This window comes from Molossus molossus, unplaced genomic scaffold (genome assembly GCF_014108415.1).
Source record: "Molossus molossus isolate mMolMol1 unplaced genomic scaffold, mMolMol1.p scaffold_m16_p_14, whole genome shotgun sequence".
Lineage (NCBI taxonomy): Eukaryota > Metazoa > Chordata > Mammalia > Chiroptera > Molossidae > Molossus > Molossus molossus.
Window position 1 is genome coordinate 19,026,869 of NW_023425349.1, and position 14,857 is coordinate 19,041,725.

General features: G+C 45.5%; 1 protein-coding gene across 2 annotated transcripts in view; it reads right to left on the reverse strand.

The window, feature by feature from the left end:
- The window catches only part of ZNF618 (zinc finger protein 618), a 163,000-nt gene that overhangs the window by 20,159 nt on the left and 127,984 nt on the right, over positions 1–14,857 (reverse strand). The window contains exons 6-11 of one of the 2 annotated variants that reach the window (XM_036261080.1): positions 14,519–14,608; positions 14,350–14,436; positions 13,618–13,653; positions 13,447–13,524; positions 6,446–6,505; positions 5,806–5,895 (exon numbers count right to left, since the gene is read on the reverse strand). In XM_036261080.1, the coding sequence (XP_036116973.1) occupies positions 5,806–5,895; positions 6,446–6,505; positions 13,447–13,524; positions 13,618–13,653; positions 14,350–14,436; positions 14,519–14,608 (441 nt within the window). The remainder of the gene's footprint in view (positions 1–5,805; positions 5,896–6,445; positions 6,506–13,446; positions 13,525–13,617; positions 13,654–14,349; positions 14,437–14,518; positions 14,609–14,857) is intronic. The other variant, XM_036261081.1, reaches the window with a different exon arrangement.

Below are 14,857 nucleotides of genomic sequence, written 5' to 3' on the forward strand. Positions count from 1 at the left end.
TATATATTTTTTAAGCCTGAAAAGGTATAGTGAGCAATATTATCAATCAATGTAATGATGCTCCAATCACAGAATACGCTTTCCAACTCATTCTATAAAGCCAGCATTACTCTGATACCTAAACGAGACGAGAACATTATATGAAAAATACCCTGCTGGTTGGAATGTAAAATGGCATAATCGTTTTGAAAAACAATATGGTTGTTTCTTAAAAGTTAGACACACACCTACTATATGATCCAGCCATTTCACTCCCAGGTATTTACTCAAGAGAAACTAAAGCATTTGTTCATACAAAAGATGTGTACAGAAATGTTTGCGGCACCTTTATTGGTATTAGATCCAAACTGGAACAAGCCAAATGTCCATCCATAAGTGAATAAAAAAAAAATTGTGGTATCTATACAGTAGGTCCTTGAGTAACATAATTTTATTCAATGTCATTTCATTATAACATTGATGAGATGCTGTAGGAACTTAACTCTTGTTGCATCAATTAGCCTATGGTAAAGCTGGTTTTGTTATATGTTATTTCACTTCAAGTTACAGAATCTGTTGATGACTTAAAGTGAGGACTTACTGTATCTAGACAATGGAATACTACTACCCATCAATTAAAAGGAATGAAGTACTGATACATGCAAACATGATGAATCTTAAAACAATTATGATGAGTGAAAGAAGCCAGATATCCCGAAGCCAGATATCCCGATACTCACAATAAAAGAATACATAGTGTAAGATTCCATATATGTAATATTCTAGAAAATGCAAACGAATCTATAGTGATAGGAAGCAGATTGGTGCCTGTGAATGGGAAAGTGTAAGCAAGGAATTATGAAAGGGCACAAGGAAACTTTTGGGAATGACAGATATGTTCAAAATCTTGATTGAAATGATGGTTTCATGGGTGCACACATAAGTCAAAACTTACCAACTTGTACACTTTAAATACAGGCACTTTATTATATAACAATATACCTCAATAAAGGTGTTTAAAAAACTTCACCAGAAATATTTATTTTCTCATTTATGAACATCATGAATAAACAACTAATTAAATATGGAGCACTCTGCTAATCCTAGGACTGTAGTTCTCTTGCTCCTGGGCGGTTGGTTTTGGAAGCGATACTAAAATCCAGGTAAAATTCTGGGTAATTTTAGATGGAAGTGATCAGAAAAGATGTTCTTTCTTTCTTTTTTATCCTCACTCGAGGACATTTTTGCATTTATCTTCAGATAGAACATGAGGGAGAGAGGGAGGAAGGAGAGAGAGAAAGAAACATTGATGTGAAAGAGACTGGCTGCCACCCACACAACCCCAACCAGGGCTGGGGACAAACTGCAACCGAGGTACATGCCCATAGCAGGAACTGAACCCAGGACTCTCTGGTCTGTGGGCCGACGCTCTAACCGCTGAGCCAAACCGGCCCGGACAGAAAACGTGTTCTTGAAAGCAATTTAACTCTACAAACTACCCTAGGTCTTAAAGTCATTTAGATACCTACTCAAGAAAAAGAAGCGTCAAAGAAAGAAGTCATTCTTCTAGCAAAAAAAGAAATATCCTGACATTGTAACCTTCTTCAGTTCATTTCACAGTTTGACTTTCTGATAGTCTTAATGTATTTTATTTACTTATTTTCCTTTATCAATTTTTAGAGAGAGAGGAAGTGAGAAGGAGAGAGAGACAGAAACATCAATGATAGAGAATATTGATTGGCCGCCTCCTGCATGCCCCACACTGGAGATCGGGCCCACAACCTGGGCATGTGCTCTGACCGGGAATCAAACCGGTGACCTCTTGGTGCATGGGTCGATGCTCAACCACTGAGCCACACTGGCTGGGTGGTGTAGTGTATTTTAATAAGTATAGGCATAGTGACTTATTAAAGAAAACAAAAATCAATCCATGCAATTCACATTATCACAATAAAAGATAAGAATCATAGGAGCATCTCAATGGATGTAGGAAAAAATATGTAAAACCAATTTATTTATAATAAAAACTTTCAGTAAACTAGGAATAGAAGGTAACTTCCTCAACTGAAAAAGGGTATCTATGAAAACCTACTTCACCTAACACAATACTTAAGGATGATAATATTTAATGATAAAAACTGAACAAGGCAGAGGAATTCACTCATTTCATCTGTTCAACACTATCTACTGGAGGGTCCTAATCAGTACAGTAAGAAAGAAAAAATAAGAATAAAAATACAGATTGGAAAAAACAAAGCTATCTTTATTAGTTGATGACATCAGTATGTACAAGGAAAATCCTAAGAATCTACAAAAAAACCCCCCACCTATTAGAACTAATAGGTGAATTTAGCAAAGTTGTAGATTACAAATTCAACATTCAAAAACCAGTTGTGTTTATATGTACTACCAACAATGACTGGAAAATAAAAAATCACAGTAATATCAAAGAACATAAAATACTTAGAAGTGATATAATGAAATATATGCAAGACTTCTACACTGAAAAGTATGAACTACTACTAATAGAAATAGTTAGGGAGAGATACCATGTTCATGGATCAGAAGACCCAATATTATTGTCTATTCTTCCTGAATTGGTCTACTGACTCAGCGCAACCCTAAACAAAATCCCAGTTAGATATTTTATAGAAAATGGCAAGAATAACATTTATAAGGAAAATCAAAGTTCCTGGAATAGACAAATATTCTTTAAAAAAGGATAACCCTGAAAAATGGAGTACCTGATTTAAGACTTACTATAAAACTCCAGTAAATAAGACCATAGACAAATAAATCAATGGAACAGAAATAAATGCACTTATACATTCAATGCAATGTAATGGGAAAAAGACAATCTAGTCAACAAATAGTGTTGGAACGTTTGACTTCTAAAAGATCATAAAGGAGAGTATCTTCACCATCTTGAGGTAGGCAAGAATATTCTGGGTAGGACCCAGAAAGTACCAACCATAAAAACAACTGCTCATCAAAGTGAGATACTGTATGAAAATCAACAGGCAGGCTGAAGACTGGAAGAAAATATTTACAATATGTGTCTGATCAAGGACCTGGATCTAGAATACATAAAGAACTACTAAAAATAATAAAAAGACAAGCAACCCAACCAAAAAATGGGCAAAAGAGTTAAAAAGTGAAATATACAAATGGCCAATAAACTAATGAAAGTACTCAACATCATTAGCCATCAGGAAAATACAATTTAACATGAGAATATCACTCCCCAGAATAACTAGAATTAAACAGCCCATTGTCACCAAATGTTGGCAAGAACATGGAATCCGTGATTGGCGGGAGGGAGGTAAGATGCTATAGTCATTTTGGAAAAATGGTTTGTCAGTTCTTAAAAGTTAAACATACTCTCCCCTATGACCTAGCAATTCTATTCCTTGGTATTTATCCAAGAGAAATGAACCCATATGTCCACAAAAAGCCTCATGTGAGCATTTTCAGAACAGCTTTATTCATAACAGCCTAAAACTGGAAATAACTCAAAGTAATAAGCAAATGGCCAAACTGGTAGTTTTTCACATGATGAAATATTGCTCAGTAGTCAAAAGAATGAACAATTGATATATATATAACCACACGTATGAAGCTTAGCAATATTTTGCTGCGCGAAAGCAGACAGACACAAAACAGTACATATTATTGACTCCATTCGTAAAAACTTCTGAAGTCAGCTAGGTCCCTCTGGATATTCTCACCAGACCCAGGGTCTCTCAAGGCCTGGCCCTGGGTACCACCCAAAGCTGTCCAGTCCAGGCCCTAATTCCACACAGAATCCACGGGCACACAAATGTCTAGATCCAAAGGCCACTGGAGAGGCTACTGGTCAACCTTGGAGACTCAGTCCTCTATTGGATCTAGCCTAAATCTCTCATGCTGTATTTTAAACACAGCTGATCCTAGAGTCTTCAGACTTCAGTGAGTAACAGAGAAGAATGATTTACTCAACAGATGAAGAAAGATAAAGAGTCTATAACAAACAGAAGAAAACGAGAAACAGTAGACAGCTCTTCAGGAAAGAAGCACCTAGACATTAGGAAGAAATCAGGGTGCAAGCAATGTACCCCTTCATGCTGTACCATCTGACATGTGACGCAGGATAGCTTCATGGTTAAGGGTATGGGCCTGGAACTCGCCTTCCAAGGTCCAAAGCCCAGCTCTATCGCTTATTAACTCCATAACTGTATTTAACTTGTTCCAGAAATTTGGGAGAAGGGCAGAAGCAGCACTGAAGGCACTCCAAAAGCTGAAACCATGGCTGCAGGTTAGTCTTGTAACTAACACCCAAGTGCATTCTGGGTAGCATCCTCTCCAGGCACGGGGCACAGCAGGGCAGATGTCCACACACAGCAGCCAGTCCTGGCCCATGGAAAGAGGGACCCTCAGAGGGTCCAGGCCATGAAGCTCAAGCCCAGTCACAGCCCTAATGACTCAGCAACAGCACCATTAGTGGGTCAAATGGATGGGTCATACCCACCAAGCGGAAACTGTCCACTCCACCCTCCCAGCCCGCCCGAGGACCTGAACGTGTGGTGGGAAATGGATGACCCATACATCCCTAGCCTCAGTGGCAGGATGGGTTCTTCTAGGTGGGCACCAGGGATACCTGCCTGAGGGTGTAGAGATGCCTAGAATCCAGACCCCTGGGCTGGAAAGACCTCAAGAGCTCCCACAGATGGGAAACCGGGGCCCAGAGAAGGGAAGGGACAGGCACAAGGTCAGAGGCTGATCAGGACAAGAATCCTAGCCCAGTTATGGGCCTCAGGATGGAAACTCTTGCCCATGGGAGACCATCAGCCTCTGCTGCTCTGTCCAGCAGGGAGGACTTCCTGGGGAAGCTGCCTACACCATCCTCTAAGTTCTGGACACCTTCCTGCCCACCTGAATACCCTTGGGGAGCAACCTGCCTGTGCTGCTGTCTTCAGGTCTTCAGAGGGGTCTTGGGCCTCCCAGACTGTAGACAGCTTAAACCCCTGCTGACCATGCATAACCCCTCCCTGTCTCTGGACCTAAGTCTTCCCATCCAGAGACTGGAGTGGGGTCCACATAGCTCTGCCCCGAGAAACAAGCAGGGTGCTCCTACATCCACTCCTAAACATCCCGCGCTACAAAGGTGGTGGAGCTCCGCCCCGTTAGGATTCTGGTTGAGGACTGAAGCCTTCCAAGCTCATATACTTGGGATGGAAGGGTGACGGAGCCTGCTCCAACATCCAGAAGCAGAGCTGGGAAATCAGCTGCATCAGGAGATGGAAGGCTGCTATGTCCCTGTGGGAAGGGCACTTAGAACCTTTTCCCTTCTGGGTCAAGAGAGGAGGGAGAGATTGGGGAGCCAGAGACAGGACAGGGCCTGCCCAAGGTCATATTCAAGCCTGTACTTCCCTGGGATTAACACCCAGGGCTCTGAGTCCTGGCTTAGCACCCCTAGCTCCTTGCCCTTCCCACCACCAAGGACAAAGAGGGAGCTGTCCTGTCTGCTTGGCCATCCGTAGCCTGGATTAGGCTCTGCATGCGTTCAGACTGGCCTGCATCACACAGTGCTGGCTTTGGGGGTGAGAACTCAGGAACATGATTTGGAGGTGCTTGGAGGTGAGGACAGGGCCACAGGACTTGGATAAATGGTGTCCACCCTCTGAATCCATCAAGGGAGGACTCAGGCTTTCCTGGCTGAAGGGTGAGGCTTTCCCAGCTACTGCAGTAAGGTGGCCCCAGGTCACACCTGGACACCGGCCCATACCAAGCTCACCTTTACTTTCACCCCCACCTAGCAATGCTCCCACAACAACAAAGAGTACTCACTGATGGGGGCATGTAAGGCCACGTGCTCCTGGTAGGGTGTATAGTACTTGTACTGCTTCCCGCAGAATTCACAGGTGTAGTTGCCGGTTTCTGTCCAAGAAGGAGATAGAAGTGTGGGAACAGGCACCTGGCTCCCATCCGGAAGCAGTAGCGTGCTCCCGCCCCCCAAACAACTCCTCATTCTGGGACAACAGACTAGAATCAGGAGCCCACTTGAGTAGACTACTAACTGAGTTTAAATCCCAGCTCTGCCATTTGGAGCTGTGTGACCTTGGGCAAATCTCTTAACCTCTCTGTGCCTCAGTTTTCCTATCTGTAAAATGGGGGTAATAATAGGATCACCTTATAGGATTGCTGTGAGGATTAAATTTATATGTCAAGTGCTTAGAACAGTACCTGGCACACGCTGTTCTCCTTCATTGCTCCACCCCCAGGCCCCGGTGCTCAGGAAATGTGTGGCGACCCAAGCTGCCTTCCAGGGCCAACCTCTCTATCAGCCCCTTTGCAAGCCTTGCCCTGTGCAATGGCCACACTTGGGTCCCCTCATCTCCAGGACCTTCCCCTGCCCCCAAGCACCCCACACCCCCCCGGCAGAAGAGGTCACTTCTTCCTCTCAGGTCCCACCAAACTTTATTTTTACCTCTCTTTTGGGTCTGCCTAACTTCTTTCTTCTTAAAAATTTCTGATGTAATATTGTTCACTGGGGGAAAATTATAAAATATTAATACAAAATTTTTGGAAAAGTAAAGAGATATTCAATCATCTGTAATCCCCAAACAAAGAGTAGCAGCTACCCCTTGGGTAGAACGTGCACCTTGCAACTTGCCCCAGACCCCACCCCTCACTCCCCTTACACTGACATCATCTGTCTGGCTCCTGAAGGCCCTGAATTAGCAGCCCTGATCTATATTCCCTTTGTAACCTGCTGCATTCGATCGACAATACTTAGTGGATCAATCAATAAACTTCGATTTCTACTGCATTTATCGGCTGCAGTCCCCACTGGACTTTAGAATTTGCTGCACTGGTCTCCTACACCAGGGGATGTTCAGATTGCTTCCAAAAATATTCATATATATATAAAATATGCACATCCTTATACAAATTTTTGCACGTGTGCTCATTATTTTTGCATATCATTGCAAAATAAAATTGTGCATAATCTTTGCATATTATTTCCACAGGATAAATTAAGGGTATGCATTTTCAATGCGTTTGATAGCCATAGCACCAACTATCTGTCAAAAGGTTGGGCCAATTTTTGTCTCAATCAGAAAGATGTGAAAATGACTGTTTCCACACACGGTAGTGAGCACTAAGTGTTATTATCTTCTTAAATTGTGACTGACATAATGCACTGCTGATTTTATTTTCCAGCTCTTTGAGTTGCAAGGAAATGGACTCTTTTTCATGTTTAATTGCAGTTTTTCTTTCGCGACTTTTCTGTGTTTACCACCAATGTTTCTATAGGATTACTTACCTTTTTTTAAATCGCTAAGAACTCTGTAGATTAGGACACCAGCATTTTGTTCTATATGCTAGTTACAAGTATTTTTGCTCAACTTGGCTTCTTTAATTCTGTTTATGGTTTTTCTCTCTCAATATAGAAGCTTTAAAATTTGTAAATAATTTTTGTAGCTGATTCATGAACACTGGAAAAGACCTCTTTGCTATTTCTAGGCTTCAAAGTTGTTATGTCAGCTGTATTAATTATCCCCCTACATAAACTTATTTGTCTACTTGCTCTGTCAAAGATTAAACGTAATAAACCCTTCCATTTATTTCATTGATATCAATGTATTTCTAAGTGTATTTTGTATATTTAGATACAATGTTGTCTGATGCACGTAGGCTCAGGAGATCAAACCTTCACTGTGAACAGTGCCTTTTATTTAGATTACCCTGCTTCCTAGTGCCGCGCTTTTCAAAATGAGGTTCCTGGGCCAGCAGCATCAGCATCAGCATCCCCTGAGAGTCGGGCGCAAATGCGAATTCTCAGGACTTAACCAACACAATGAAAGAAAATTCCAGGGATGGGATCCAGCAACCTGTTAGACCCCTAGAAACTTCCAATGCTTGGGAAAGTTTAAGAACCACTGCTCTATCTAATTATACAATGTTATCAGTTCGCCTGGCATTAATGTTACTAATTCTTGGTAATTATTTTGTCAGATTCTCCTTTCCACTTGTTTGCTTGTACCTAAAGACATTTCCCTGTCCTTTCATTCAGCAAACGGGCATTATGCTAAATGCTGGCACAAAACGTTGAGCAAAAAGAGTCATGGTTCCTGCCTTCAAGGAACTTCCAGTCTGGAAAATCAAGTAATCATACATATTGAAAACTGCAACCATGGTCGATGCTCTTAAAGGAGACATTTACAGTGCTACAGAAATTCTCACAGGGAATTCAGTTTAGTTAAGGAAGCAGCGAAGAGTTTCCTGAGAGAGAAAAGATAATGAATTAACTAGGCATGTCTCTAATAAGCCATTAACAATTGGATTACTTTAAATTAACCTGAGAATCTCTGTCTTCTAATAAAGGAGATCATGCCATTTGCTTTTATGGCTGTATTTGACTTGGTTTAACTTGTTTCAGGATTCTCCTTTCTCCTTACGCTCCACCCTTCTGGTTTGTTCTCTCCAATTTTTGGTTGTTTGATGCACGAGCTCTTTTCTTTGCCTTTCCATTATTATCCTCTGATATTCAATTATTTTCCAACAGTCTCCACTGTTTTAGACAGTATATCAAATCTACTTCTCTAAATGTTATAATCAAGCAGGAAATGGTATTTTCGTGCCTATTACCATTGAGAAAGGGAGTTGAACTCAGTGCTTCTCAAACTTGAGCACGTATCAGAATCACCTAGAGAGACTGTTACCCTCAGACTGCTGGGCCCCACCCCAGAGGCTGATTCCGCAGGTCTGACGTGGGACCTGCGGAGCTTCTGGGGGCTGCTGCTGCTGCTCCAGGGACCACACTGTGAGGGGGCAGGTTTACCCACCTGGACTGCATCCCTCCTGTTCCTTCCTTCTTGTGTTTTTAACTCATTTTTGATACTTTTTGCATTCATTTTTTACAACCAGAGTTGCAATATTTTAAGCTTACGTCTAGTTTGCATGGCTCTAGCACTCACAAGTGCTCTGAACTTGAGTTACGTCCTCATAATTGGACCCTTACCCGCTCTACCACCCAGTTCCTCAGAGCACAACTTCACATCCTTCCTTGAAGAGGGGTACACAGGAGATGTAGTATGTTTTTGAGACCTGGCATTTTTCTTAACACATAAATCACAATTTGTCTAGATATGAAATTCTTAGATTACAACCTTTTTCCTTCAAAACGATTTCATTATCTTTGGCATTTAAATATTGCAGAAAAGACGGAGGCATGTCCATTTTGCATTCATTTGTACGTAACTTGCTTTTTTACTTCTAGATGACCGTGTGACTTTTTTCCTTTATGCTTATAGTTTGGAGAATTCACTAAGATCTATTTAGTTAGGGGGTCTCTTTATACTGACTCTACCTGACATCTGATGATCCCTTAAACCTGCTTTCACAGGTCTTCCTTCAGCTGAGCCAAATTTCTCTTCTATTATATCTCTGAAGTGTTGCTTCTGTTCCGCTGGTACACAATACCATCAATTATCTGGTTCCCCATCTCCAAATTTATCATGTTTTCCTCTTATTATCTGTTCAGATCTGTCCTTCACATCAACTCCATTTCTGTAGATCACCTCTGCTCTCTACTACATACAAGGGAAGTCTCCGTCCTGTCCTTGTATTTTCAGCTTCTCTGCAGCCTCCCCTCATCGCATAGCTCTCTGTGCCTTTTCATCTTACCCCATTGCTTTCTCACCATGCAAGTCCAGGCTCCTCTTTCACGGGGTTCAGGCTACAGACGGAACTGTGTCCCCCACAAATTCAGATACCCATGCCTTACCTCCCAACGTGAAGCCATTTTGCCAAAAGTGGTCTCAACAGAACCCAACCATACTGGCACCCTGACCTCAGACTACCAGCCACCAGAACTGAGAAAAAATAAATGTCTGTTGTGTAAGCCACCCACTGGTAAAGCAGCCCAAGTGGCCCAAGACAGGCCATGTTTCCTTATAATCAAGGGTGGCTGTCCAACAGGGTTTTCGTCACGATTTTGTGGTAGATCATTTTCAGAGGTATGCTCCTCCCCTGAGTCTCCTAAATCCTTTTTCTTATGATGTGGAATTTCATAGCTCCCACAGTTTATGTATTTATTTTTCAGGTCAGTCTTCCTTATCCACATATAAAAATCAAGGAACCTGTAAGTGAATCCAGACTTACTCTGCTTCAGTAGACACTAATAAACTGCCCTGAACTGTCTCATTATCATGGTAGACCATTAGCTTCGTAATTATTCTCTGATCTGCAGCTGGAGATCAAGCTGACACAGAACTCCTTGGACCAGCTCCATCTTCTAGCAGCATCCCTCTGCTCTGCTACAGCTTTGGCGTCCTCCTCAAGTACCTAAACCTCTAATCTGCACAGCTGATGTGGATGCAGAAGGCACACGTCCCAGCATGCCCTGCTCCCAGGTTTCTCCCTCTTCCCCGACCTACAATTGCTACTTGCGGCAACTAGTTCGTCCAGTGTACCGTGCGGCTACCAGCTCCCCTTAGTCCATGCCTCATCAGTTTTAGGGTTCTGTGGCACTGGCCCAAGCAGCAGCATTCTCTTCTCACAAGGCGGCTCCCGAGTGGTAACAAGGGACAGCCGCACACTGCTCCAGCGACCTCCTGCCCTTGGCATCAAGCTGGGAGCGCGGAGGAAGCCAAACTCAGTTCCGTTTTCTCAATGCAATTCCCTACCCGCTGTCATCTGTGATCATTCCTCCCAGGTCCTAGCACGGGGGGTCTGGAAGGCTTAGTTACTCAGAGACAGAACAGGCCTCACCCTGCTCTTTGCCTGTCCGGGTAATAGGTACCACTTGTTAATGCTTCCCTGGAAGCGTGAGGACTCGTTCCTTTAGAAGTGTCATCTCAGCGCATCTCCATGGCAATCCTGAGAGGTGAGTTTTGTTGTCATCACTCCATCTCAGAATTAAGGAAAGGCGGACCAGAGAGATCACAGTACTTGCAGGAGGTCACAGGGCGATGGAGTGCCCGCTGGGATTCCTGTTTGGGGCGGGGCTCTCACTCTCAGCCATCCCTCGGCAGCCCTGCTCACTTGTGACGCCCTGAACACAAGCCAGGCGCTGGCTAGACACCTGACGTGTTCACCCTGCGAACAGATCGACGTTCTTGTCCCAACTGACCGATGTGTCCAGGAGACTCAGAGGGGCGAGTAGCTAGCAAGTGGGCAATATCAGCATCCAAACCGGGGCCTGTTGGATTCCAAAGTCAACTTTCATAATTACGACCCTAGAGAGAGAGGGAAGGGCGGTGCTATGCTGACACTCCCTGTCCTGTACCTGGCCTGGAACATGTCTGATTCACATCTGGACTTCCCACCATCTGCCTTCCAGCAGTGTTTATGCTGAGGATTTTGTCTTTTTTTTTTTTTTTTTTTTTTATCTCCAAGGTTATTTTTTAAAATATTTTTTTATTATTTAGAGAGAGGAAGAGAGAAAGAGATAGAAACATCGATGTGAGAGAGAGACATCGATCGGCTGCCTCCTGCAAGCCCCGCCCTGGGGATCTAGCCTGCAACCTGGGCATGTGTCCTGACTGGGAATTGAACTGGGACCTGTCAGTCCATGGGGTGATGCTCAATCCTCTGAGCCACACTGGCCAGGCTCTTCAAGATTATTTAAATGTTACTGTTTATTGAGTGTTTACTATGCATATGACAAGCACTGTGCTAACCTTTACAGATATTATCACATCTGCAGTTAACTGAGAGTTTTAAAGTAAAAAGAGTCCTGGCTGGTGTGGCTCAGTGGTTGAGTGCTGGCCTGTGCAGTAAAGGTTGCCTGTTCGATTTCCAGTCAGGGCACATGCCCAAGTTGCAGGCTTGATCTGCTGGGGGTCGTGCAGGAGGCAGCCGACTGACGTTTCCCTCTTACATCGATGTTTCTCTCTCTCTCTAAAAATCAATACAAAATTATTTTTAAAAAAAGAGAGAGTACAAAGACAGCAGAGAATATCCCCTAAGAGGAAGGAGAAAGGAAAGGCATGCAGGCACGTGGCCAATGCCTTCCAAGGACCTGGCACCACCCCCACCCCCACCTAGGACTATCTCAGGTGTCACCGTGGGAGCCCCCTTGGTTTCCCTTCCCTCGAATTTCCACTTCTTTTGTCCACGTTGGGAGGCCAGTCAATAAAGGTCCTCTTTGCTGTGTATTAAGACAGTCACAGGAAGGAACTAAGAGCCGAATAAGTGCCCTGGCCAGTGTGCTCAGTGGCTAGAGCACCAGCCCATGCACCAAAGGGTCATGGGTTTGATTCCCAGTCAAGGGCACATACCCAGGTTGCAGGTTCAATCCCCGGACTCAGTGGAGTGCATGTGGGAGGCAACCAATTGATGTGTCTCTTTCACATCAATGCTTCTCTCTCTCTCTCTCTTCTACTTCCTCCCACTCTCTAAAAATCAATGGAATGGTTCCTTGGGTGGAGAGAGAGAGAGAGAGAGAGAGAGAGAGAGAGAAGCACACATGTAAATTTCTGAAGGGCTGGATGAGTCTCACTTGTGAGACACCACCGCCATCACCAATCCATTCTCGAAGCATCCAGAATGGTCTTCCTAAAAAGCAAATGGGATTAAGTCCCTTCCCCATTTAGGGAACATTCTGGGCTCAGCCCATTCTCCTCAGAGCTAAGTCTACATAACTTTGTCCGGCATCCAAGGCTCTCTAAACAAAAAATTCAGAGCGGACTTTTCTTTCAATTCCCAGAAAAGTGCTGCTCTCCTGCCTTCGAGTGGGATGCAGGGGTTCACTCCCACCCTGGTCCCCACCCGAAGCCTCCTGGACTCCCAAGGCTGGGCAGGCACCCCTGGCACCCGCAGTCCATGCTTCTGGGTGTTCTGTGACCATTCCTCGCTGACCCACGGGCCCTCCCTGTGCGCACTACCCAAAGGGAGGGCCTCAGCTGTCCTGTTCGTTGCTGCATCCCCACAACTCTCAATCCAGGGGTGCTGCAAACCGAGCCACACGTGAGGCTCCTGCCTTCGGGGGTTCACTGGGACAAGGACAGAATGTCTCCACATGGCTCCCCTGGACAGCTCCATGGGCTGACAAACCCCGTCAGATGACACTAACGACTTATTTTCCGAGCACCTATTATGTACCAGGCACTGTGCTAATGAATAGGTAGGTGGTGATATCCATGATCGCATTTAATCCCCCAACAAACCTGTGGGGAAATGTCATCCTCATGCCAAGGTGAGGAGCCGAGGCTCAGGACGGCTAACAGACTGCCAGGGCACCGAGCTTGGGCTGCCTCCACGGCCCTGACTTTGACCCTGTGCTGTCCAGCTGCTTCTCAATAGCTAAATCCTAAAACGGACTGGCCCCTTCGACAGGTGGGTAAAATGAGGTACAAGAAGGCCAGTGGCTCACCAGATGAGCAATGCCACCCTCTTCCAGCGGCAGGACTCGCCTTGCCCCCCTCAGCCAGCCCCCAGGTCCCCCACCCAGCCCCTGCCCCCAAGGAGAGGCCCGCATACTTGGCCCGATTTTCTGGAATGGTTCCGGGGGTTCCTCCTTCACCTCCTCAGTGGCCACGACGCCTTGGTCGAAGGGGTCTGTGGGAGAACACATGGCCCTTAGCACCCTGGTAACCAGGCCTCAGGAGCCCAGCTGGGGACCAGGGAGGTGGCCAGTCACCAGGTACTTACCTGCCCGATTCTCGGGGGCCCCTTCCACACTAAACACTGCGCCCGGGCAGGAGGCAGCAGCCGCAGAAGGAAAGAAGCAAACAGGAGCCCTGTTAGTCCCCGCCCACAGCTGCCGCTGCCCGCCGCTCCCGCCCGGCCAGGTGAGCCTGCCTTTGCGGCCTAGGGGAGCTGCCTGGCTGGCGTGGGTGCCCCAGAACCCCAGGGGCCAGGACAGTCCCAACCCGGGCACCGCCTGTGTCTCCACGCCTCTTCCTCCCATGGCAGGGCCCACCCCCGTGTCTGGGTCACCAGCACCCATCTGAGGGGCCAGGGCAGGAGAAGAGACAGAGAGATGGAGAGGAGAGAGGAAAAGGAGGCAAGAAGGATGAGCTGGTAGGCAGCAATCCTGGTTGTTACAGCTGGAGACAGGCGGGGGGGGGGGGGGGGGGTGCAGCTACAGAGGGAGCCCCAAGATCCTTCCCAGGCCCAAGACCCTGTTTCTAGTATTCTTCAGTTCCCAAAAACAAATTACCTAGATTTATTGTTGTAATTTCTAACTATAATCAAAGACACTAAAATACCATCATTCATTTTTAAAAATTGGTTTAATTTCACCAGAGCATGTGAATACTCAATATGAAATCATATAATGGATTGACAAAATTGCAAGTATTCGACTGATTTTGACCTACAAACCCAGCAATTTCACTTGGGTTACCCTAGTCAGCAGAATATATGAAGTATGATGGGGACCTTTTCTCCCCCAGGATCCACAGGGGCTGGTCATTTCCCTCACGGTCTGGCTGCTGCATGACCTTCTCCTGGGTAGGAAGCAGGGGGCTGAAGGTAAGGGGCCAGGTAAGCGCCCTGGGGCGGGCGGTTCCTTGGGACTTGCTCTGCAGGAGAGAGGGGCCTGACTCACCATCCACTGCGTGCAAGTCCCGGTGCTCTTGGAAACAGCTGTAGTACTTGTACTTCTTCCCACAGATGTCACACGTGTACCTGAAATTGTCTGTGGGGGATGCAAACAACGCGTGGTCACCAGGGCTTCAGTCATATGGGGTGGGGTTTTGGGGGCCAGCTCATCTGCCTCAGGAACCAAAGACGGGACTAGCTCAGAATGGCCCCAACTGGTGACTCCATGAAGAATCAGTTCTGGGTGGTTCAGGGTCCTCTGCACGGGGAGACCAGGAAGCCCTGACATGACTTTCAGACCAACCCCCAAGCCAACCTTACGTGAGCTGAGCTCCTGTGGGCTGGA